The 26,113-nt window shown below is 51.0% G+C and overlaps 1 protein-coding gene across 2 annotated transcripts in view; it reads right to left on the bottom strand.

The window, feature by feature from the left end:
• RBM28 (RNA binding motif protein 28) overlaps nt 1–25,896 on the bottom strand; it is a 135,291-nt gene extending 109,395 nt beyond the window's left edge. Inside the window, exons 1-4 of one of the 2 annotated variants that reach the window (XM_075345397.1) lie at nt 25,819–25,896; nt 9,785–9,943; nt 9,572–9,663; nt 7,856–7,931 (exon numbers count right to left, since the gene is read on the bottom strand). In XM_075345397.1, the coding sequence (XP_075201512.1) occupies nt 7,856–7,931; nt 9,572–9,663; nt 9,785–9,943; nt 25,819–25,894 (403 nt within the window). In that variant the 5' untranslated portion in view covers nt 25,895–25,896. Of the gene's footprint in view, nt 1–7,855; nt 7,932–9,571; nt 9,664–9,784; nt 9,944–15,458; nt 15,635–25,818 lie in introns of those variants that run through there. The other variant, XM_075345396.1, reaches the window with a different exon arrangement.
• Nucleotides 25,897–26,113: the final 217 nt, after the last annotated feature.

Raw genomic sequence — 26,113 nt, 5'->3', positions numbered from 1 at the left:
ATGAGGTTGGTCAGGAAGATTGCCCATGGCCTGTCTGGACTGCAAGTCTCTATCTTATGACAATATATCCGTCGAAACTGCAACTCCGTCCCTGTCCTTGGACAGGGTTGACAGGTGGTTTCTTTGGCCACGACTAGTAGAGACCCCGGCAGACGAAGTGCTAGAGACCCCGGCAGACGAAGTGCTACAGGGGAGCATGCACACAATGGGACGGTGTCATGAATAGCATCCCATGTAGTAAAAACAGCACTGAAAATCTGTGTTGCTTTTTTGCCGCTGCCGACTAGCCATCTAGAAGTATATAGCCAAGAATGGTGACCGTACAGTGCAATGTATAGCATACAAGCATAAAGTACAAATGAACACTGCAGCACAAGCAATACAAGCAGCATAGAAGCCTATGCCCTGGCACCCCTGCTCTTCTGCTGCTGTAGACTAGTCATCTAGGGGAATATAGCCCAGAAGAGTGACCATACAGTGCGATGCATAGCATACAAGCACAAGTACAAATGCACACTGCAGCCCATGCAATACAAGCAGCATAGAAAAAAACCTGTGCCCCAGCACCCTTGGTTTTCTGCTGCTGTAGTCTAGCCATTCCAGGAGAATATAGCTAAGACTAGCGACTGTACAGTGCAATGTATAGCATACAAGCATAAATACAAATGAACACTTCAGTACGTGCAATACAAGCAGCATAGAAAGCCTGTGCCTTAGCACACCTGCTTTCCTGCTGCTGATGTGTCGCTCTCCAAGCGGGCATATAGCGACCTATGCAGTTAAAATACACATGTACACACTGCAGTATATATTGGGGTCAGCACTATGTGTGCCGCTTACCGCCCGCCTATAAGCGGGTGTATGGTCGCCATAGTCCTGCCTGGTTGCCGAAAGTCCGAGCTCGTACTGCAGTAATGGCTGCCGGCGTCTTCCCCAGCTCGTGTGAGGAGGGGCGGGCCGTGGGCGTGCCCCAAGTCAGAGCGGGAATCCGGCGTCCGACAGTGTGCAGTGAGAGGGCTGGAGCATGTAAATAAGGCTCCAGCCCTCGGCGCTGCTGATTGCTCAGCGCCTGTCCCCTTCCCTGAGTGACAGGGAGGGGGCGGGAACGAAGCGGCACTAGGCCGCAGAAGCCGGGGACTGGATTTATAAGCGCCGCCGCCGTAAAAGCGCGGTCGGCGCCCAGTCCCCGGCGAACTACAAGTCCCAGCCGCGCCGCCGCTCCCGGAGCGTCCGGCGCGGTAGTTCCCAATACACAAAGTCACTCAGCAAAGCTGCAGTGACTGTAACCCTTTACTGTCCCCGGCGCACTAGCACACCCAGCAAGTCTGGAGTGTGCTGTGACTGTGTGTCCGGGGACACAGAGTACCTGTAATGGTGCAGGGCCATGTCCCTGAACGGTACTCCAGCTCCGTATCCAGCAGGTTCAAATGGGTCTGTGGATGGAGCCCGGCGTCAGAGCTTTGAGGCCGGCAGGATCCCACTTCCTCAGAGCCCCTCAGGGGGATGTGGAAGGAAAGCAGCATGTGGGCTCCAGCCTCCGTACCAGCAATAGGTACCTCAACCTTACAACACCATCAACGGGTGAGAAGGGAGCATGCTGGGGGCCCTATATGGGCCCTCTTTTCTTCCATCCGAAATAGTCAGCAGCTACTGCTGACTAAAATCTGTGGAGCTATGCATGGATGTCTGACCTCCTTCGCACAAAGCTTGAAAACTGGAGAACCCGTGATACCACGGGGGGGTATAGCCAGAAGGGGAGGGGCCTAGCACTTTTTAGTGTAGTGCTTTGTGTGGCCTCCGGAGGCAGTAGCTATACCCCAATCGTCTGGGTCTCCCAATAGAGCGCTGAAGAAAAGGAATTTACGGTAAGTAAACAAAATTCCCTTCTTCTTTGTCGCTCCATTGGGAGACCCAGACAATTGGGACGTCCAAAAGCTGTCCCTGGGTGGGTAAAATAATACCTCGTAAGAGAGCCGTAAAACGGCCCGTTCCTACAGGTGGACAACCGCCGCCTGAAGGACTCGTCTACCTAGGCTGGCATCCGCCGAAGCATAGGTATGCACCTGATAGTGCTTGGTGAAAGTGTGCAGGCTCGACCAGGTAGCCGCCTGGCACACCTGCTGAGCCGTAGCCTGGTGCCGCAAAGCCCAGGACGCACCCACGGCTCTGGTAGAATGGGCCTTCAGCCCTGAGGGGACCGGAAGTCCAGAAGAACGGTAGGCTTCGAGAATTGGTTCCTTGATCCACCGAGCCAGGGTGGATTTGGAAGCCTGTGACCCCTTACGCTGACCAGCGACAAGGACAAAGAGTGCCTCCGAGCGGCGCAGGGGCGCCGTACGGGAAATGTAGATTCTGAGCGCTCTCACCAGATCTAACAAATGCAAATCCCTTTCACATTGATGAACTGGATGAGGACAAAAAGCAGGTAAGGAGATATCCTGATTGAGATGAAAGGTGGATACCACCTTAGGAAGAAATTCCGGAACCGGGCGCAGCACCACCTTGTCCTGGTGAAACACCAGGAAAGGAGCCTTGCATGACAGCGCTGCTAGCTCAGACACTCTCCGAAGTGATGTGACTGCTACTAGGAGGACCACCTTCTGCGAAAGGCGAGAAAGAGAAATATCCTTGAAAGGCTCGAAAGGTGGCTTCTGAAGGGCCATCAGAACCCTGTTGAGATCCCAGGGTTCTAACGGCCGCCTGTAAGGAGGGACAATGTGACCAACCCCCTGCAGGAACGTGCGTACCTGAGAAAGCCTGGCAAGACGCTTCTGAAAGAACACAGAGCGCTGAGACTTGTCCCTTAATGGAGCCGAGCGACAAACCTTTTTCCAATCCTGATTGAAGAAAGGAAAGAAAAGTGGGCAAGGCAAATGGCCAGGGAGAAAACCCCTGATCAGAGCACCAAGATAAGAATATCTTCCACGTCCTGTGGTAGATCTTGGCAGACGTTGGTTTCCTGGCCTGTCTCATAGTGGCAATGACCTCTTGAGATAACCCTGAAGACGCTAGGATCCAGGACTCAATGGCCACACAGTCAGGTTGAGGGCCGCAGAATTCAGATGGAAAAACGGCCCTTGAGACAGCAAGTCTGGTCGGTCTGGTAGTGCCCACGGTTGGCCCACCGTGAGATGCCACAGATCCAGGTACCACGACCTCCTCGGCCAGTCTGGAGCGACGAGAATGGCGCGGCGGCAGTCTGACCTGATCTTGCGTAACACTCTGGGCAACAGTGCCAGAGGTGGAAACACATAAGGGAGTTGAAACTGCGACCAATCCTGAACTAAGGCGTCTGCCGCCAGAGCTCTGTGATCGTGAGATCGTGACATGAATGCCGGGACCTTGTTGTTGTGCCGGGACGCCATTAGGTCGACGTCCGGCATCCCCCAGCGGCAACAGATCTCCTGAAACACGTCCGGGTGAAGGGACCATTCCCCTGCGTCCATGCCCTGGCGACTGAGAAAGTCTGCTTCCCAGTTTTCTACGCCCGGGATGTGAACTGCGGATATGGTGGAGGCCGTGGCTTCCACCCACATCAAAATCCGCCGGACTTCCTGGAAGGCTTGCCGACTGCGTGTTCCGCCTTGGTGGTTGATGTAAGCCACCGCTGTGGAGTTGTCCGACTGAATTCGGATCTGCTTGCCTTCCAGCCACTGCTGGAACGCTTTTAGGGCAAGATACACTGCCCTGATCTCCAGAACATTGATCTGAAGGGAGGACTCTTGCTGAGTCCACGTACCCTGAGCCCTGTGGTGGAGAAAGACTGCTCCCCACCCTGACAGACTCGCGTCCGTCGTGACCACCGCCCAGGATGGGGGTAGGAAGGATTTCCCCTTTGACAATGAAGTGGGAAGAAGCCACCACCGAAGGGAAGCTTTGGCTGCCTGAGAGAGGGAGACGTTCCTGTCGAGGGACGTCGACTTCCTGTCCCATTTGCGTAGGATGTCCCATTGAAGAGGGCGCAGGTGAAACTGCGCGAAAGGGACTGCCTCCATTGCTGCCACCATCTTCCCTAGGAAGTGCATGAGGCGCCTCAAGGGGTGTGACTGACCTTGAAGGAGAGATTGCAACCCTGTCTGCAGTGACCGCTGTTTGTTCAGCGGAAGCATCACCATCGCTGAGAGGGTATGAAACTCCATGCCAAGATATGTCAGCGATTGGTCCGGTGTCAGATTTGACTTTGGAAAATTGATGATCCACCCGAAACTCTGGAGAGTCTCCAGAGTAGCGTTGAGGCTGTGTTGGCATGCCTCTTGAGAGGGTGCCTTGACCAGCAGATCGTCTAAGTAAGGGATCACTGAGTGTCCCTGAGAGTGGAGGACCGCTACTACTGTAGCCATGACCTTGGTGAAAACCCGTGGGGCTGTCGCCAGGCCGAAAGGCAGTGCCACGAACTGAAGGTGTTCGTCTCCTATGGCGAAGCGCAGGAAGCGCTGATGCTCTGGAGCAATCGGTACGTGGAGATAAGCATCTTTGATATCGATCGATGCAAGGAAATCTCCTTGGGACATTGAGGCGATGACGGAGCGGAGGGATTCCATCCGGAACCGCCTGGTCTTTACGTGTTTGTTGAGCAGTTTTAGGTCCAGGACAGGACGGAAAGACCCGTCCTTCTTTGGAACCACAAACAGGTTGGAGTAAAAACCGTGACCCTGTTGCTGAAGAGGAACCGGGACCACCACTCCTTCTGCTTTCAGAGTGCCCACCGCCTGCAGAAGAGCATCTGCTCGCTCGGGAGGCGGAGATGTTCTGAAGAATCGAGTCGGCGGACGAGAGCTGAACTCTATCTTGTAACCGTGAGACAGAATGTCTCTCACCCAACGGTCTTTTACCTGTGGCAGCCAGGTGTCGCAAAAGCGGGAGAGCCTGCCACCGACCGAGGATGCGGTGTGAGGAGGCCGAAAGTCATGAGGAAGCCGCCTTGGTAGCGGTACCTCCGGCGGTCTTTTTAGGACGTGACTTAGACCGCCATGAATCGGAGTTCCTCTGATCCTTCTGAGGCCTTTTGGACGAGGAGAATTGGGACCTGCCCGCGCCCCGAAAGGACCGAAACCTCGACTGTCCCCTCCTCTGTTGGGGTATGTTTGGTTTGGCCTGGGGTAAGGATGTATCCTTTCCCTTGGATTGTTTGATGATTTCATCCAATCGCTCACCAAACAAGCGGTCGCCAGAAAATGGCAAACTGGTTAAGCACTTTTTGGAAGCAGAATCTGCCTTCCATTCCCGTAGCCACAAGGCCCTGCGTATTGCCACCGAATTGGCGGATGCAACCGCCGTACGGCTCGCAGAGTCCAGGACAGCATTAATAGCGTAGGACGCAAATGCCGACGTCTGAGAGGTTAAGGACGCCACTTGCGGCGCAGACGTACGTGTGACTGCGTCAATTTGCGCTTGACCCGCTGAGATAGCTTGGAGTGCCCATACGGCTGCGAATGCTGGAGCAAAAGACGCGCCGATCGCTTCATAGATGGATTTCAACCAGAGCTCCATCTGTCTGTCAGTGGCATCCTTGAGCGAAGCCCCATCTTCCACTGCAACTATGGATCTAGCCGCCAGTCTGGAGATTGGAGGATCCACCTTGGGACACTGAGCCCAGCCCTTGACCACGTCAGGGGGGAAGGGATAACGTGTATCCTTAAGGCGCTTGGAAAAACGCTTATCTGGGCAAGCTCGGTGTTTCTGGACTGCCTCCCTGAAGTCAGAGTGGTCCAGAAACATACTCGTTGTACGCTTGGGAAACCTGAAACGGAATTTCTCCTGCTGAGAAGCTGACTCCTCCACTGGAGGAGCTGAGGGAGAAATATCCAACATTTGATTGATGGACGCGATAAGATCATTCACTATGGCGTCCCCATCAGGAGTATCTAGGTTGAGAGCGGCCTCAGGATCAGAATCCTGATCAGCTACCTCCGCTTCATCATACAGAGAGTCCTCCCGCTGAGACCCTGAACAATGTGATGATGTCGAGGGAATTTCCCAGCGAGCTCGCTTAGCCGGTCTGGGGCTGCGGTCCGTGTCAGAGACCTCACCCTGGGATCTATGAGACACCCCGGGAGCACATTGTTGTTCCAACTGAGGGGGACCAGGGTGCAATGATTCAACAGTGCCCATGGTCTGAGATACCGGTCTGGACTGCAAGGCTTCTAGTATCTTAGCCATAGTCTCAGAAAGTCTATCAGTAAAAACTGCAAACTCCGTCCCCGTCACCTGGACAGTGTTAGCAGGTGGTTCCCCCTGGGCCACCCTTAGCAGAGGCTCCGGCTGAGAAAGTGCCACAGGGGCCGAGCATTGCACACAATGAGGGTCGGTGGAACCTGCCGGTAGTATAGCCGTACATGCGGCGCAGGCAGCATAGTAAGCCTGTGCTTTGGCACCCTTGCTTTTTGCGGACGACATGCTGTTGTCTCCTCTGAGCAATCCAGGAGGGTATATAGCCAAAAATCAACCGTGCGACCATACAGTGTAAAGTATAGCCTATAAGCATATAAATCTATATGTACACTTCTGCACTAGTGGGGCCAGCACCTCAGGTGCCGCTTACCGCCCGCTCAAAGCGGTTGTGTGATCACCAGAATCCCTGCCTGGGTCTCCCAGAGCTTGTCTCCCCTCTCCAGCGACAGAAGAGCTGACAGGAATGGCTGCCGGCGTCCTGAGGAGAGGAGGGGGCCGTGGGCGTGCCCTAGAAAGTGCGGGAGTCTGGTGCCCCACTGTGCACAGTGAGGGGGGTGGAGTATGCAAAGCATGTTCCAGCCCTCAGCGCTGACGTCCTGTGCAGCGTCCCGCCCTTCCCCTGACTGGCAGGCCTGGGGGCGGGAAAAAAGTGAGACTAGGCCGCAAAAGCCGGGGACTAAAGTTATAAGCGCGGCCGGCGTATAAGCGCGGTCGGCGCGGTAGTCCCCGGCGCACTAACACTCCCAGCCACGCTGCAGTGTGAAATGGCAGCGCGCGGTCAGCGCGGTAGTCCCCAGTAAACTAACACACCCAGCCACGCTGCAGTGTGTGATGGCACAAGCGCGGTCAGCGCTGCGGTCCCCGGCGCACTAACACACCCAGCAATGCTGCAGTGTTTCTGTGCGCGGTCCCCACGGGGACACAGAGTACCTCAAAGTAGCAGGGCCTTGTCCCTGACGATACTCGGCTCCTTGTCCAGCAGAGTCCCCAGGGGCTGTGGATGGAGCACGGTCTCAGTGCCTGGAGACCGATTAGGATCCCACTTCACCCAGAGCCCTAAAGGGATGGGGAAGGAAAACAGCATGTGGGCTCCAGCCTCCGTACCCGCAATGGATACCTCAACAACACCGCCGACAAGAGTGGGGTGAGAAGGGAGCATGCTGGGGGCCCTGTTATGGGCCCTCTTTTCTTCCATCCGACATAGTCAGCAGCTGCTGCTGACTAAGCTGTGGAGCTATGCGTGGATGTCAGCCTCCTTTGCACAAAGCATGAAAACTGAGGAGCCCGTGATGCACGGGGGGTGTATAGGCAGAAGGGGAGGGGCTTTACACTTTTAAGTGTAATACTTTGTGTGGCCTCCGGAGGCAGAAGCTATACACCCAATTGTCTGGGTCTCCCAATGGAGCGACAAAGAAATAACGCATAGCACAAAAAACATGCATTTTTGTGGTGCGTTTTCCTGCCACAAGGTGAGTTTTTTGGTGCAGAACATTTTTGCACCTGATCTGCAGCGTGCACACACCCTCACAAAGATCACCAGCAGAGCACTGTATGTAAAGCATCAGAATAAGGTACTAGGAGAAAGTTCTTGTACTAAACAGATGAAATGAAGAGAAATCGCTTTTTGACAGCCATTTCTCTAGACCCCTTTATACACAAACAACAATATCCTAATAAATCCAACCTGGCTTTTTCGGGATGTTAACCTCCATCACAGACCCAAAAGTGGAAAAATATGTCTTGAGATCTTCTTCAGAGCACTGTTATGGGAAATAACAGACAATCAGCACAATAGGCATAAAAAGATAACTGACCATTTGAAGTGTGATTTAGTAGCATGCGAGCAGAGATTTAAGGATTACACCCCTTAAGCTATGTGCCCACAGGGAAAGTCTCCTGCGGTTATATCCGCAGGACATTCCGCAGGAGCTCCCAGAAAACCGCAGAACAACTTTTGTCTGTTTCCATGCTGCGGAATGTCCTGCGGATATGCTGCGGGCATTCTGCATTGAGGATACAGTACCATGGCTTCGGCACTGCATCCTCAATGCAGAACAAGTGCTGAGTGATCGGGGAGTTCATACTTACCTCCATCACGCAGCACTTCACTTTCTGGCCACCATGTCTGTCAGCGTCTGCACTGTGCAGGAGAAGGTGGGCGGGCCTGAACTAGCTCTGGCTGTCACATGACCGGAGCTCGTGCAGGCCCCGCCCAACTCCACCTTCCTGCTCCTAGCTCCACTGCCATCCTGACTCGGGTGTCTGCTATAAAGGCAGGTAAATATGGGACCAAGGCAGGTAAGCCTCCATCTCCATAGTGGAGCGACGGGATTTCCACAGGTAAATTCGCAGGAATAATTGACATGCAGTTATGTGCGGCTGCGGGACATCCGCAGCATATTCCGCAACCACACATACCGCAGCGTGGACACAGACACTCCCCATGTCCCATAGGATAACATGGGGAGTGTCTGTACTTGCTGAAACCTGTGGATTTATCAGGAAAATCCAGATAAATCCGCAGGTTTTCCGCAGCAAAATCCGCAGAAGCAAGCTCCCGTGGGCACAGGGCCTTAGGGTAAGAGCGTGAAAAACGGACGAGTGCAATGTGAGAAAATCTCGCATTGCACTCGCACCTATGTCAGTCAATGAGGGCAAGCAGTTGGTCAGGTTCTCTCATCCAGAATCTGGATGCGTGAAAAGTAGCTGCATACTGTGATTTTCTGCAAGAGGCGTATCACTCGCACCCATTCAAGTGAATGGGTGTGAGAGATACATCAGACTGCCCTTGGAGGTTAACCCAGTGCAGTGCGATATACGCACAGGCTGACAATGGAGGAGATGGGGGGGGGGGGAATTAACCCCTCCCTCTCCTCTACAGCACCCGCCCTCAACTTCACAGCTGTGACCCGATCGCAAGACCAGGTCAGTGTCGCATGACACTCTGCTCACGCTCGTAGCAGAGCCTCAGCCTGGGGTCATTAGCATGTCGCATCGGATGCCATACACTAATGGGAGTCCAGCCTTAAAGGGGTTACGTGGGACTTTTTTTTTCCCCTCCCTTTCATTTTTCTATGGGGCTAAGCACCTATCGGCAACATTAAAACAGTTCCAATTTGTATTGAGAAGTCCAAAATAATCTAAAAATAAAAACAAAAGATATTGCTAAAGCCTTCTGGCACTCATATCCAGCTATTAATGGAATGAGGAGCTTGAAAAAGACAATCCTCCAGAATAATGTATTACTATATGTAGACTACCGTCAAAACGTTATTATAATTTCCTATCGTTGTTGATCCCAGTCATGATCTATCTGAAGATCTGAAATAGATTTATTTCTAATTTTACCATAGCAGGAACACACTCCTTATAAATCATATCGATCTACTTCAAACTTTACCTTAAAGCTCAGATTGCGGATGATCAGTCTGGCTTTTTTGGGTGGGACTTTGGCATCTTTGGGTTTGCTTTGTTTTGCATCCTCAGGTGTTTCTGAAAGCAGAAATATATCAGGAAAGCCACAAAATTTCCAGTCATACAACGAGAAACGTGGGCAGTCTATTATAGATTAAACATATGGCGTTATTACTCTGTAACCGACATTTGGCAGTACCTTTAGTTTTTGCCTTTTTATCTTTATCACGTAGCTTTTTCTTGGCCACCATCACTTCGATTTTCTTTCCATCGTACTCCTTGATTTCTTTCATTGCTTTCTGTGCATCCTCCAACATAGAAAATGTGACATAGCCAAGTCCACGACATTTTTCTGCCCCTGCAGGTGAAGTACACAACATATTGTACCAACCACAGTGATTGGAGTCAGTCCAGTGGGTCTGATCAGGAGCTACAATGCAATTAGCCCAGAATATGGAACATGCTGCCATGCTAGGATTTGCAGTTGTAATACGGAAGAAGAAAAGCTCTCACATTATGCTCCTGTGAAATAGACCTTTAAAAAGGGTTATCCAGTTAAGATATTGATGGCCTATCCTCAAGATAAGTTATAAATATCGGATTAGTAAGCATTTGACGTTCAACACCACCACCGATCAGCTGTATCAGGTCCGGCCAGATGAGAGCGCTGAACGGAGCTGCAATATACAACTCTGTTCAATGTTTAGAACTAGCTGCTGAACACTGCAGGACTGATACTAAAGAGAATAGGCAATGATCTGCCGAACACTGCAGGACTGATACTAAAGAGAATAGGCAATGATCTGCCGAACACTGCAGAACTGATCCTGCTAAAGAGAATAGGCAATGATCTGCCGAACACTGCAGAACTGATCCTGCTAAAGAGAATAGGCAATGATCTGCCGAACACTGCAGAACTGATCCTACTAAAGAGAATAGGCAATGATCTGCCGAACACTGCAGAACTGATCCTACTAAAGAGAATAGGCAATGATCTGCCGAACACTGCAGAACTGATCCTACTAAAGAGAATAGGCAATGATCTGCCGAACACTGCAGAACTGATCCTACTAAAGAGAATAGGCAATGATCTGCCGAACACTGCAGAACTGATCCTACTAAAGAGAATAGGCAATGATCTGCCGAACACTGCAGAACTGATCCTACTAAAGAGAATAGGCAATGATCTGCCGAACACTGCAGAACTGATCCTACTAAAGAGAATAGGCAATGATCTGCCGAACACTGCAGAACTGATCCTACTAAAGAGAATAGGCAATGATCTGCCGAACACTGCAGAACTGATCCTACTAAAGAGAATAGGCAATGATCTGCCGAACACTGCAGAACTGATCCTACTAAAGAGAATAGGCAATGATCTGCCGAACACTGCAGGACTGATCCTACTAAAGAGAATAGGCAATGATCTGCCGAGCACTGCAGAACTGATCCTACTAAAGAGAATAGGCAATGATCTGCCGAGCACTGCAGGACTGATCCTGTAAAGAGAATAGGCAATGCTCTGCCGAACACTGCAGGACTGATCCTACTAAAGAGAATAGGCAATGATATGCCGAACACTGCAGGACTGATCCTACTAAAGAGAATAGGCAATGCTCTCCTGAACACTGCAGAACTGATCCTACTAAAGAGAATAGGCAATGATCTGCCGAACACTGCAGGACTGATCCTACTAAAGAGAATAGGCAATGATCTGCCGAACACTGCAGGACTGATCCTACTAAAGAGAATAGGCAATGCTCTGCCGAACACTGCAGAACTGATCCTACTAAAGAGAATAGGCAATGATCTGCCGAACACTGCAGAACTGATCCTACTAAAGAGAATAGGCAATGATCTGCCGAACACTGCAGGACTGAGACTAAAGAGAATAGGCAATGCTCTCCTGAACACTGCAGAACTGATCCTACTAAAGAGAATAGGCAATGATCTGCCGAACACTGCAGGACTGAGACTAAAGAGAATAGGCAATGATCTGCCGAACACTGCAGAACTGAGACTAAAGAGAATAGGCAATGCTCTGCCGAACACTGCAGGACTGATCCTACTAAAGAGAATAGGCAATGCTCTGCCGAACACTGCAGGACTGATCCTACTAAAGAGAATAGGCAATGATCTGCCGAACACTGCAGGACTGATCCTACTAAAGAGAATAGGCAATGATCTGCCGAGCACTGCAGAACTGATCCTACTAAAGAGAATAGGCAATGCTCTGCCGAACACTGCAGGACTGATCCTACTAAAGAGAATAGGCAATGATCTGCCGAACACTGCAGAACTGATCCTACTAAAGAGAATAGGCAATGCTCTGCCGAACACTGCAGAACTGATCCTACTAAAGAGAATAGGCAATGATCTGCCGAACACTGCAGAACTGATCCTACTAAAGAGAATAGGCAATGATCTGCCGAACACTGCAGGACTGATCCTGTAAAGAGAATAGGCAATGATCTGCCGAACACTGCAGGACTGATCCTACTAAAGAGAATAGGCAATGATATGCCGAACACTGCAGGACTGATCCTGTAAAGAGAATAGGCAATGCTCTGCCGAACACTGCAGGACTGATCCTACTAAAGAGAATAGGCAATGATATGCCGAACACTGCAGGACTGATCCTACTAAAGAGAATAGGCAATGCTCTGCCGAACACTGCAGAACTGATCCTACTAAAGAGAATAGGCAATGCTCTGCCGAACACTGCAGGACTGATCCTACTAAAGAGAATAGGCAATGATATGCCGAACACTGCAGGACTGATCCTACTAAAGAGAATAGGCAATGCTCTGCCGAACACTGCAGAACTGATCCTACTAAAGAGAATAGGCAATGATCTGCCGAACACTGCAGAACTGATCCTACTAAAGAGAATAGGCAATGATCTGCCGAACACTGCAGAACTGATCCTACTAAAGAGAATAGGCAATGATCTGCCGAACACTGCAGGACTGATCCTGCTAAAGAGAATAGGCAATGATCTGCCGAACACTGCAGGACTGATACTAAAGAGAATAGGCAATGATCTGCCGAACACTGCAGAACTGATCCTACTAAAGAGAATAGGCAATGATCTGCCGAACACTGCAAAACTGATCCTACTAAAGAGAATAGGCAATGATCTGCCGAACACTGCAGAATTGATCCTACTAAAGAGAATAGGCAATGATCTGCCGAACACTGCAGAACTGATCCTACTAAAGAGAATAGGCAATGATCTGCAGTACTCGGCAGTGGCAGCTACACACAGAATAGGCAATGATCTGCAGTACTCGGCAGTGGCAGCTACACACAGAGAATAGGCAATGATCTGCAGTACTCGGCAGTGGCAGCTACACACAGAGAATAGGCAATGATCTGCAGTACTCGGCAGTGGCAGCTACACACAGAGAATAGGGAATGATCTGCAGTACTCGGCAGTGGCAGCTACACAGAGAATAGGCAATGATCTGCAGTACTCGGCAGTGGCAGCTACACAGAGAATAGGCAATGATCTGCAGTACTCGGCAGTGGCAGCTACACAGTGAATGTAGCTGTGCAACACATTTATATTAGTTCCAGTGAGGTGTGATGATAAATTAGCTAAAGTGGGGTTGATCTGATTTCCGTAAGAGCTTCCATTATTAGAATGCTACAACTAGCTCCGCACTATCCCAGTCATAAAGTGATAGAACTGATACATAGGGTTTGTTTCCAGTCTGTTCAGGAGCTGCAGACACCAAAACATAAAATAATCAGAATACTTTTTTTTTTTTTTTTTTAAATAACTAAAGATGAGAAAGCACAATGGTGCTCGGAACTCTCTCGGAATGAGCAGTTGGACGCTGGGACGGGCTCAAGTCGTGTATCAAGTATAATGGAGTCAGTGAGGGGAGTAGATGATCATCTTTATTGGCAGGGCTGGTCCTTTATGCATTACCTCTATTCCCTATATCATTATCAGGGTTTAGGCGGAATTACAGGTCTGTGCTCACTGCTGGCTTGCAGCCCAGCACTGGGAGTGATGGGAAATGTAGTAATAAAGTAGCAGGGTATTCTGAAGCGGAAGTGATCACTATGACAACAGAGCTGGTGCCAGAGCACAGAAAGCAAAGCAAAAAAAAAAAAGCAAAAAACATGGATCTTAGCAGAAAAGGTATATGGGGACCTTTAGGGCCTTATCCTGAAGCATTTACTGCAAAACCTGTAATTGAGTCCGGGTAATGGATGACCTCTTTAAAATGAGTTTCTTGGAATTTTACACAATATAACTACAAATAGGGAATTGTTAAAACAAAAAAAAAAAATGAAAACATCACGCACCCACTTAATTCAGTGCGGCTCAAGTGGTCCTCACTGATCCTGGAAGTGATGACAACCATCCCATCTAACGTTCACATTCACTGCAGTCAGTCACTGGCCTCAGCGGTTACATTTGCACATATGACACTTGGCCACTGGTTCCAATGATTGGATGCCGCACAACCAGCTCTACCCTCACCCATCCCTCAGACTGAAAGCCCTTACGGGCAGGGACCTCTCCTCCTGTACCTGTCTGTGCCTTGTATTGTTTATGGTTATTGTACCTGTCCCTATTTGTATACCCCTTTCACATGTAAAGTGCCATGGAATAAATGGCACTATAATAATTATTAATAATAACATGAATGATGAACATCATCACTGCATAATCGCTGGGGACCAGTAATGTTGCTAAGTGGATGCTGATAACAGGAAGCTAATGTTTATTCTTTTCTTTTATAGCCTTCCACACATTTGGCCACATAGGAGAAGACTTCTTTAGGTTGTGTCACAAATAAAATAAGATGTCATGGTCTGGCCAGATCCTCAAAGTTAGCAGCATGCTGGGTGTCAGCAGATAAACCCATGACAGCAATCTGCCCTTTACTATTCCACTGTGACAGATTTCGGGCTTAATGCCACTTTACACGCTGCGACATCGCTAGCGATCGCACCTGCCACCGTCGTGCGTGCGTCACGGGCAAATCGCTGCCCGTGGCGAACAATATCGGTAGTACACGTCACACATACTTACCTTCCTATCGACATCGCTGTGGGCACGGAACAAACTCTTTAAGGGGGAGGTTCGTGCGGCGTCATAGCGACGTCACACAGCCACCAATAGAAGCGGAGGGGCGGAGAGCAGCAGCATTAACGTCACTCCCACCTCGTTGCCGGAGGACGCAGGAATGCTGCTGTTCGTCAATTCCCGGGGTGTCACACGTAGCGATGTGTGCTGCCTCAGGAACGACTAACAACCTGCGTCCTAAAAGAGCAACGATTTTTTGAAAAGGGACGATGTGTCAACAATCAAAGCTTTATCCCTTATTTCGGATCGTTAGCGGTCGCTCATAGGTGTCATACGCAACGACATCGTTAACTATGCCAGATGTGCGTCTTGAATTCCGTGACCCCAGCGATATCTTGTTAGCGATGTCTTTGCGTGTAACGGGGCCTTTAGACTGAGCCATACACAAGCCTTGGCAGAAAGGAAGTTTGGGACGTATCCTGGATTATGTGAGATGTGTGGATTGGAAGTGAAGCGATAAAGGGGGTTCCCTCGTGACCTCATCTCCTGATGACTCCCCAGTATCTGGCCAGCACTTACCACATCTATCCTGCAGATAGCAGCATTATTAGGCAGCCCCACTAAACACCTGGTGACAATACTCCCTGTATTGTGGGCTCTGCACACTACACCCCACACTGTGCCAGCACCACCTGTGCTAGAAGCATAGCCCCCCCTTATTCTCAGACAGCACCTGTAGCAGCAGGCGAGGCTCCCTCCACACGGCACAGTTCCACCTGATGGCTACGTGTCGTGTATTGTGCCGTGCACAGCATGCCCTCCTTACCCTTCTCCCGCACCACGAAGCTCTGCCGGAGGGGTCCGCTCTCACTGAAAATCTGCTCCAGCCGCTCATTAGTGGCATTTTCAGGGAGACCCCGGATAAATAACGTGAGCCCTGCCATCACTGCGTACACTTCCGCCTAAACCACGCTTCACCAGGGCGCCGCCATATTTCCCGGAAGTCCGTGTCCGTAATCAATCCCCTGCCGGACGCGTCCTGTGCATTGGTTCCGGCGCGCGTTAGTTCCCCTTGTGCACCTTTGAAACCTGCACGATGCTCCTCGCTGCAGAATGTGCCGCACATATTTCAGTTTCCCCTTAGATTTGGAAGCTGCCCTTGTGCTAAGTCATTAAAGTGTCAGTGCGCAGTGAATATTAACCCCTTTACCCCCACCTGAGCGATTTACCATTTTTCCCACATTTGTTTTTTACTCCCCTTGTTCAAGAGCCATAACTTTTTTATTTTAACGTCACTCTAGCCATACTAGCTATAGAACCCGTTCTACGCCCTGGTGTCGATGATTTAGCATCAGGGTGAGACTTTGTGGGGTTTTATTTTTAACTATTGCTCCCCTGGTGCCTTTCCTCCTCTTTATTTAAATTTTGCTCTGAGGCCGACACCATTACACCTATGGCCAGAGCATACGCAGTGCTTTGTTAATGTTGTAGCTGAAATCTTGAATAAAATGGCACCGGATTCAGTGTATGCGTATACTGGCAAATCCACCGCCATATTAATGAAGACACTGTCTGGAAATATCTGAAACAAAATGGTGGCTGGTGATATTCAGAGACCGTGTCTCCAATAAAATAGTGGTGGAGTTGACAGTATCCACACACACTCACTACGACGCCATTTTATTGAAGAATTCAACTACGAAATGAACATAGCACTGCGCACATGCCTGCCAAATGGTTTGATACTGGCTTGGGCGGAAGGACAGATTCAGCATTATATAATGAATGAATGAAAATAAATATATATATATATATATATATATATATATATATATATATATATATATATATATATATATATATATATATAATGTGTGTGTATTGGCAAATAACAGAGAAGCAGCATGGGGTGGTCGACGCAGGTGATGTCAGTGAATTGGCCGTGTGTGTATTAACAGATAGCAGAGAGCAGCAGCGTGTGGTGGTTGGCGTAGGTGACTTCAGTGAAGTGTGTGTGTGTGTGTGTATTGGCAAATAACAGAGAAGCAGCATGGGGTGGTCGACGCAGGTGACGTCAGTAAATTGGCCGTATGTGGGTGTGGATTAGCAGAGAGCAGCAACATGTGGTGGTCAGAGCAAATGACATCAGTGAATTGGCCGCATGTGTGTATGTATTGGTAGATAACAGAGAGTAAAGGCCCCGTTACACGCAACGACATCACTAACGAGATGTCGTTGGGGTCACGGAATTTGTGACGCACATCCGGCCTCATTAGCAACATCGTTGTGTGACACGTATGAGCGACCGCTAACAATGCAAAATACTCACCAAATCCTTGATTGTTGATACGTCATCCATTTCCCAAATATCGTTGCTCGTGCTGGACGCAGGTTGTTCATCGTTCCTGAGGCAGCACACATCGCTACGTGTGACACCCCAGGAACGAGGAACCTCACCTTACCTGCGTCCTCCGGCAAGAAGGTGGGTGTTACTTTCATGCGGCTGCTCTCTCGCCCTTCCACTTCTATTGGCTGACTGCCGTGTGACGTCGCTGTGACGCTGCACGAACTGTCCCCTTAGAAAAGAGGCTGTTCGCCGGCCACTGCGATGTCATTAGGAAGGTAAGGATGTGTGACGGGTGCTAGCGATTTTGTCCGGCACGGGCAGCGATTTGCCCATGACGCACAAACGACGGGGGCGAGTGCTTTCACGAGCGACATCGCTAGCGATGTCGCTGCGTGTAAAGCGCCCTTAACAGCATGTGATGGTTGGTGCAGGTGATGTCAGTGAATTGGCTGCTTGTGTGTGTATTGGCAGATAACAGAGAGCAGCAGCGCACACCCTTGTGGTCGGTGCAGTGATGTCAGTGTTCTCGGACAGCCTCGGCAGTGCTGCACCTGCTTCAGCAGCTCCTCCACCTCCTGTTGCACGGGTGTCCTGCTTTGAGACACCACTGCTGGCCTCTATAAACACACTGCACCGTGCAGCCTCCACACAGAACCCCTGCATCTGTGGAGCCCTACAGGTGCGGTGCAGCAGTGTATTACCCTTGGGACTCCACGGGATGGGACGGTCTGGTCACAGGTAGGGAACCTTCGTTTTGGGATACGTCGTGACGCCACTCTCAGAATTGCGGTCAGTGCGGACCGCCACTGCAGGTTAAGGAATGCCTGGGGCTGATGGTGGGTGCAGTAGGTTGTAATAGCCTCCTGAGAGTAAGGCAAGCCCCAGGTCCCTGTGTATGTGGGTGGGACCACAGGTCGCAGAATGACTCAAACACAGTCCAAGAAGTCTTTTAACGTGTTTACTCACTGTTTAGAGGTCACGGTGAGATGCCCGGGCGACACTGTGATAACCAGGTGGAACCAGGAATTCCAGGAGGCCGTTCTGAGGGTAGCTGTCCGCTCGCCCTCCTTGCACTCTTTTTGTTTGGGAGGATCCCTTGCTTGAAGCGTGGTAGGACTCCTCCAGGGAAGCTGTTACTACCCTGCTCCCCTCTCTCTGGCCCGTCTGCCGGCAGCGTGGCCTTGGTGGGATGGCTTCTGGCCCTGTCCCCTTATGGGCCTGGTGATTGCTGCTTGGCTCGAGCTCTGTGTAGTAGTGGTGAGGGCATAAAGTACCCCCCACCTGTAGGTTAAGCAGCTCTGGATGATTTGCTGCCTGTACTGGGGATCTGTTTCCCCTTGCGTGCTCGGATACCAGGATCTCCGTACTCAGCCACCCCTCTCTCTGGATGTCTTTCAGGCCGACCCACGGTACCCTTTCTCCCCCGCTTTCAGCTACTGCACTCCTCAGGACCCGTCTGACACGAGAGACCCTCTGCTCCCTTCCACACACTTTCACCTCCAGCTCCAGACCACCCTCACTTCCTCTCTGCCCTGCTTCCTAGCAACCAGCCTCTGAGCACACCCCTTGCTGGGAATTGAAAGTTAACCCCTACTGGCTACCCAAGGGTCCCTTCTAGTGGTGTGGGAGACCTGGTCACTATGTGTTTGTGTGTGCACCTCATCCTGGCCTTTGGAAATTACCTGGAAGCATTGTCCCCGCATGGGTGCAATACTCTGTGGTGCCTGACCAGGTCAGGGGCGCCACATTCCCCCTTAGTTATCATCAGCACGTCCTCGGGCTGCAAAGACAAGAGAAAAAGGTAAATACAAACTTTTCCCACGCAGGGGCAATTATTTACATTTAAACATACCAGGTACCATTCCACCACCAACCACCCACATGTCCGAACCCCACCCAAAAACCTCCAGGAGGTAGGTCGCCGGTCCTTTTGGTGACCAGGGCTGGGCCATCACATTCCCCAGACCTTTCCTCCAATCTTCCTCTCCTGAGGAGAGTGGTGTAAGGTAGGCCCCATAAACAGGCGTACCCGCTTCCGAGTGTTGGAGGGCAGGCCCCATAAACAGGCGTGCCCCCTTGTTGGTGCAGAGCCATGCCCCTCAACAGGCAGACTCTGTGGTTGATACCAAGGAGGTAACTTTTTACAATGCAAAAGTTTGTGGTTAAATCCAGTTCATAACCGGTGGTCCATTTTTTTAAAATGCACGTGAACTAGTGTAAAGAAAACATTTTAAAGAGGTCTCACAATAGTCCTTGTGGGCACATTTCACTTAAACGTTACTTAACTGTAAACAGGTTAAACATTACATTTCATACCGTCACTTTGAACTAAACTGTACTTTCTCTATAGCGTAATGGGAGCTGACCAAAGTTGCTGCGGGTTGATCTACGCAGTACTATACTGTCATCTGTCTGAGGTTGTGTCCTCCCACCCGATGTATGTGTCTCAATGTGAATAATGGGTGTACTGGGTATTGATACCAATGCATGGTCTTCTGCTTCAGCTACATTTGGCTCTTCCAGGTTCTGAACAGGTTCTTCTGGTTCTCTTACTTCTCTAGATTGAGGGAATGTAATAACCGGAATAACTACTGCTCCATTGTATTGAGGCCAACTTGCTGGAAAATCTCCAAGTACAGTATGGATCATCTTTTCTTTTGGTTCTTGAACTGGCAAAGGGTTGGGACTTTCTTCAGGGGTTCTTAGTTGTTCAGGACATTTCTTTAGGCGATCTCTAGAAACGACAGCTGTTGTTTTTCCTCCATCTTTGCTGATAAGGCATGTCTTTTCACTGCTAAGCATCGATGGTAACACAGTATAGGGTTCTTCTTCCCAGTGATTGTCAAGTTTATGATGTCTTCTCTTTCTCTTGAGAACTATATCTCCTGGCATCAAAGGAACAGCAGGTGCTTTCCGATTGTAGGCTTTTTCTTGTTTCTCACGCTGCTGAGTCAGGCTTCGCTCCACACACTCTTGTACTTTCTTGTATTGGGCTTGGCGGTTGGAATCCCAATCAGCACCTTGTTGATGGTCTTCAGGGGTCTCAACTCCCATTTCCAGATCTACTGGCAATCTCCCTGGTCTGGCCCTCATCAGGTATGCCGGTGTGCAGTTCGTGGAACTCACAGGGATGTTGTTATACATGTCCACTAGATCGGGCAGTTTTTCTGGCCACTGACTTCGTTCTTCTAGTGGGAGAGTCTTCAGAAGGTCGAGAATGATGTGGTTCATTTTCTCACACATGCCATTGGTCTGAGGATGGTAAGGTGTGGTACGGATCTTCTTGCAGCCGTAAAGGTTACAAAACTCCTTAAACACTTCAGCTTCAAAGGCTGGTCCTTGGTCAGTGAGCACTTGGTCTGGATAGCCATGTGGTCGACAGAAATGTGTCTGGAACGCTTTGGCTGCAGTCTGACCGGTCAAGTCCTTGACTGGTACTACCACCAGGAATCTGGAGTAGTGGTCAACCATAGTGAGAGCGTAGTTGTAGCCTTGTCTGCTGGGTGCCAACTTTACATGGTCCAGGGCCACGATCTCCAGGGGCCGTTTAGTTTGGATTGGCTGGAGTGGTGCTCTCTGGCTGGGCTGGTCTTTTCTTCTAAGATTGCAGGGCCCGCAGTTTCGACACCACTTCTCTAGGGCAGATCTCATGCCCACCCAGTAGAATCTTACTTTAAGTAGGGCCTCCAGTTTCTTCCAACCAAAGTGGCCTGCACCATTGTGATAGGCTTCTAGCACCATCCTCGTATCCTTCTGTGGTACAATCACTTGCCACACCTTCTCATGCGTCCTCGGGTCAATGATGCTCCTGTAAAGTTTGTCTTGATAGATGAATAATCGACCCCTCTCCTTCCATAGGTACTGTGCCTCAGGTGGGGCTCCTTTGTCAAGGCTGGCGCCAGGCTGGTTGATCAGTTTCTTTACCAAGCCTACCGCTGGATCATTTTCCTGGGTCTCCTTCCAGTTGTAGTGAGGTAGTGGGTTCAGGGTCACCTCTTGGCGGTTGGCACGCAACTGCCGACACTGTTTTGCTCCATGGCGATGGAACGCTTGCAGCTCAATCTCTTCAAGATCATCTACATCTTCACCCTCGTCTGCTAGGTGAGGCATCCTGGACAGAGCATCTGCATTGCCGTTCTTGCGGCCAGCTCGATACTTGACAGTAAAGTCATAATTCGCCAGTCGGGCTACCCAACGCTGCTCCATGGCACCCAATTTAGCAGTATCCAAGTGGGTCAGGGGGTTGTTGTCCATGAAGACAGTGAATTTGGTGGCTGCCAGGTAGTGCTTGAACCGCTCTGTGATAGCCCATACCATGGCCAGGAACTCTAGCTTAAATGAGCTATAATTCTCTGGGTTTCTTTCAGTAGGCCTGAGCTTCCTGCTGGCGTAAGCAATCACACGCTCTTTGCCTTCCTGCACCTGTGAAAGCACTGCTCCCAGTCCCACATTACTGGCATCTGTATACAGTACAAATGGTAGACTGTAGTCAGGGTAGGCTAGGATCTCTTCACCCGTCAAGGCCCCTTTCATTTGTCTGAAGGAGTGTTCTTCTGCTTCTCCCCAGTGAAATGGCGGGCCGGAGGTCTTTCCTCTCTTCTTTGGGTGGCCTACCAGGAGCTCTTGCAAAGGCGCTGCCATTTTCGTGTAGCCCTTGATGAACCTTCTGTAGTAGCCTACCAAGCCAAGGAACTGACGTACTTCCCGAACGGTGGTAGGTGTGGGCCATTCCTGGATGACTGTGACCTTCTCTGGGTCCGGTGCTACTCCTTCTGCACTGACCACGTGACCTAGGTACTGGACCTTTGGCTTCAGTAAATGGCACTTGGATGGTTTCAGCTTCATTCCATATCGGGATAGCGCTTCAAAGACTTCAGCCAGGTGTTTCAGGTGGTCCTCGTAGGTCTTGGAGTACACGATGACATCATCCAGGTAGAGCAGGACGGTCTCAAAGTTGAGGTGCCCTAGGCAGCATTCCATAAGCCTCTGGAAGGTCCCGGGGGCATTGCAGAGTCCAAATGGCATGCTGTTGAACTCACAGAGGCCCATTGGGGTGGTGAAGGCCGTCTTCTCCCGATCTTCCTCTGCTACAGATACTTGCCAGTAGCCACTAGTAAGATCTAGGGTAGAAAAGTAGTTGGAGGTTTTTAAGGCAGCGAGGGATTCCTCTATCCTTGGCAAAGGGTAGGCATCCTTGTGTGTTATCTGATTTATCCGTCTGTAATCCACACACATCCTCATCGTGCCATCCTTCTTCCTCACCAGGACTAGGGGAGCTGCCCAGGGGCTGCAACTGTCCCTTATGACTCCTGCCTCCTTCATGTCCTTCAGCATGTCCTTTGTGCGCTGGTAATGGGCTGGTGGAATAGGCCTATGTCTTTCCTTAATGGGAGGATGACTGCCTGTGGGTATGTGATGTTGCACCCCTTTGATCCTACCAAAGTCTAGTGGGTTCTTACTAAAGACCTGCTCGTATTCCCGCACGACCCTGTAAACCCCATGTTTCCGGTAGACGGGTGTAGAGTCAGTCCCCACGTGTAGTTTCTGGCACCAGTCCTCTAACTGCTTTTGGGAGGTCTCATCCTCTGTTGAGTCAGCTTGTGTCAGGGGACCTACAGGTGTTATGGCGTCATCTGAGCATGTAAACAGTTTGGCTATGGTAGCGTACCTTGGTAGTCTGGCTTCCTCCTCCCCACAGTTCAACACTCGTACAGGCACTCGTCCCTTGTGTACATCAACTACCCCCCTGGCTGTCAGAATCGTGGGCCAGTGGTCTGAATGAGTGGGCTCTAGTACAGCCTGGTAATCTTGTCCTCTGAGACCTACCGCTGCTCTACACCACATCATCATTTCACTCCGTGGGGGTATCACAATGGGGTTAGCATCCATCACCCGTACACTACCAATCTCACCGCCAGTCTGTTTTACCTGTTGCTTCCTCAGAATGATTCGGATCTCTTTTTGCAAGGCTCTTTGCGACCTGCCCTCAGCACCTTCAACAATCTGGTGAAGCAACAACAACACTTCCCCTAGGCAATTTTCTATGACATTAGTGCCTAAAATCATTTGCGGGTTCCTTTCTCTAATATGTGTCCACAACAATCAGTCCTTGTCCCTTCATTTCCTGCCTTCCCACCTTTATGGTTACCTCCTTGACCCCAATCTGGTCTATAGGTTGTCCGTTGGCAGCATAGATGGTGAGGGAGGGGTCCGGTGGTCGGAGATCGTCGTCCGACCAAAACCTACGATACAGGACATACGGGATCGTGGTTACCTGAGAGCCGGTGTCCAATAATGCCAGGGTAGGGATCCCATCCAGGACGATGGACAGGACAGGACGTCCACCCACGTACTGATCACGGCAGCGACCTGGGCCTGATCTTCTTAATCCTGAGGACTGGCCCTCGGCCCCAGGTTTGGCTCGTTTAAAGGGCAAGCCCTTGCATAGTGACCTGCCTCCTGGCAACGACGACAGATGGGTTGTCCAGATGAGTCATAGCGATCACTGCTCCTGCCTCGGGTCGCAGGACCTCTTCTCCTCCGCATCCACGGGACGTCCTCTGGGCTGTCAGCTAGCAGGATCCGATGAGGGACTTTGGTGTCTGAGGGCAACTGCATTGCTTTCAGGATTTGTGCGACGTCCTTAGTGAGCTGTTGCACCTGGGAGGATAGTGTATTTATGGTCTCTGCTGGCGTGTTGAGTCCTTTTGCAGTTATCAGGGCCTGCGAGGAGGATTCCGCTCCTGCAGCCGTGGAACTGGCAGGCCATGCTGGTGCGACGGGGTCTGTGTCCACAGGAGGTTGGAGTGCTTTCACTGCCCTGTCTTTCAGAATGGCAAAGTCCACGTCAGGGTGTTCCAGGGACCACAGCTTCATCTGCTTCCCATCCTCAGGAGAGCGCAGGCCCCGCAAGAATTGTTCCTTCATCATCCGGTTTCCTTCCTGATCACTGACAGGGTCCACCAGCTTGAGAGCCCGTAGTGCAGCCTGCAGCCTGAGGGCATAGTCTCTTATGCTATCTTGGGGCTTCTGACGGCAGTTATAGAAGTCCGTCCTCAGCTCTCCCTCTGTGCGGTGTTCAAAAGCAGCTGCTAGTTTGGCAAAGATGGTCTCAACAGAGCCCCGGTCATCATTGGTCCAGGACTCAGCTTCCAATTCTGCTGCTCCAGTCAATTGTCCCAGCACCACAGCGGCCCTCTGCTTACCAGTCATCGCGTGCATGTCTAGCAGGGTGTTGATCTTCTTCTTAAACCCGGTCAGCGTGTCTATTTTACCGGCGTATTGGGGCAGCCATTGCGCTCCTGGGACATACAGTAAGGAAACTGGCATTATGGGGGAGACTTCGGCCGGCGCGGCTGCGACCGCGGCACCGGCACCGGGCGCTGCTGCGTCCAGCGCGACGGGGGCTGGCATCGCTTGGGCTGCGTCGCCCTGACCAGGGGCATTACCTCCTGCAGCGTCCATTTTTCTTCAAAAATCTGCGCGCTCCCTTTCCACTTCCTGGGTCAGTACGCTCTCTGAATTGTGGGGATTCTGGGGCGGCCACACCTCTTCGTGGGCGGTGCTCTTTTCCCTCGCGCGGGCTGCAGCGCGCGCTTTTGAAGATGGCAATATGGCGGCGGTTCAATTTTTGCGGTCGGACCTCTGAGGCGCACGGTCACCTGTCTGAACAGGTCTAGTCCAAATCCTGTTCGTGACGCCAGATCTGTGGAGCCCTACAGGTGCGGTGCAGCAGTGTATTACCCTTAGGGACTCCACGGGATGGGACGGTCTGGTCACAGGTAGGGAACCTTCGTTTTGGGATACGTCGTGACGCCACTCTCAGAATTGCGGTCAGTGCGGACCGCCACTGCAGGTTAAGGAATGCCTGGGGCTGATGGTGGGTGCAGTAGGTTGTAATAGCCTCCTGAGAGTAAGGCAAGCCCCAGGTCCCTGTGTATGTGGGTGGGACCACAGGTCGCAGAATGACTCAAACACAGTCCAAGAAGTCTTTTAACGTGTTTACTCACTGTTTAGAGGTCACGGTGAGATGCCCGGGCGACACTGTGATAACCAGGTGGAACCAGGAATTCCAGGAGGCCGTTCTGAGGGTAGCTGTCCGCTCGCCCTCCTTGCACTCTTTTTGTTTGGGAGGATCCCTTGCTTGAAGCGTGGTAGGACTCCTCCAGGGAAGCTGTTACTACCCTGCTCCCCTCTCTCTGGCCCGTCTGCCGGCAGCGTGGCCTTGGTGGGATGGCTTCTGGCCCTGTCCCCTTATGGGCCTGGTGATTGCTGCTTGGCTCGATCTCTGTGTAGTAGTGGTGAGGGCATAAAGTACCCCCCACCTGTAGGTTAAGCAGCTCTGGATGATTTGCTGCCTGTACTGGGGATCTGTTTCCCCTTGCGTGCTCGGATACCAGGATCTCCGTACTCAGCCACCCCTCTCTCTGGATGTCTTTCAGGCCGACCCACGGTACCCTTTCTCCCCCGCTTTCAGCTACTGCACTCCTCAGGACCCGTCTGACACGAGAGACCCTCTGCTCCCTTCCACACACTTTCACCTCCAGCTCCAGACCACCCTCACTTCCTCTCTGCCCTGCTTCCTAGCAACCAGCCTCTGAGCACACCCCTTGCTGGGAATTGAAAGTTAACCCCTACTGGCTACCCAAGGGTCCCTTCTAGTGGTGTGGGAGACCTGGTCACTATGTGTTTGTGTGTGCACCTCATCCTGGCCTTTGGAAATTACCTGGAAGCATTGTCCCCGCATGGGTGCAATACTCTGTGGTGCCTGACCAGGTCAGGGGCGCCACACATCCCGCAACCCCGGCTCGCACAGCCCGTACCCTGTAACACAGCGCACCTGTGAGCAGCCAGCTTACAAGCACAGCTATCTTCAGGTCACGAGATGTCCGTATGCTGCTGACCTCACACACCATGACGCATGTGATGTGGGCGTGCGGTTTCTCGCCTCTCCCCTCCATCATTATGATGCTAGTGTGGGCGGGCGGAGGTGACGGCTGGCACATGGGCAGTACTATGTTGACGTGATGTTAAAGTCATTGTGTAGTCCTATGTGATTATATCCTAACATGAGTAAACTAGCAGTATTTTAAGCTTATTTCATAAATGGAATTTATTCTAAAGCATATAATAAA

This window comes from Anomaloglossus baeobatrachus, chromosome 4 (assembly GCF_048569485.1).
Source record: "Anomaloglossus baeobatrachus isolate aAnoBae1 chromosome 4, aAnoBae1.hap1, whole genome shotgun sequence".
Taxonomy (NCBI): domain Eukaryota; kingdom Metazoa; phylum Chordata; class Amphibia; order Anura; family Aromobatidae; genus Anomaloglossus; species Anomaloglossus baeobatrachus.
The sequence above is the reverse complement of the archived record's forward strand: the minus strand, read 5'-3'. Positions and strand labels throughout refer to the sequence as shown.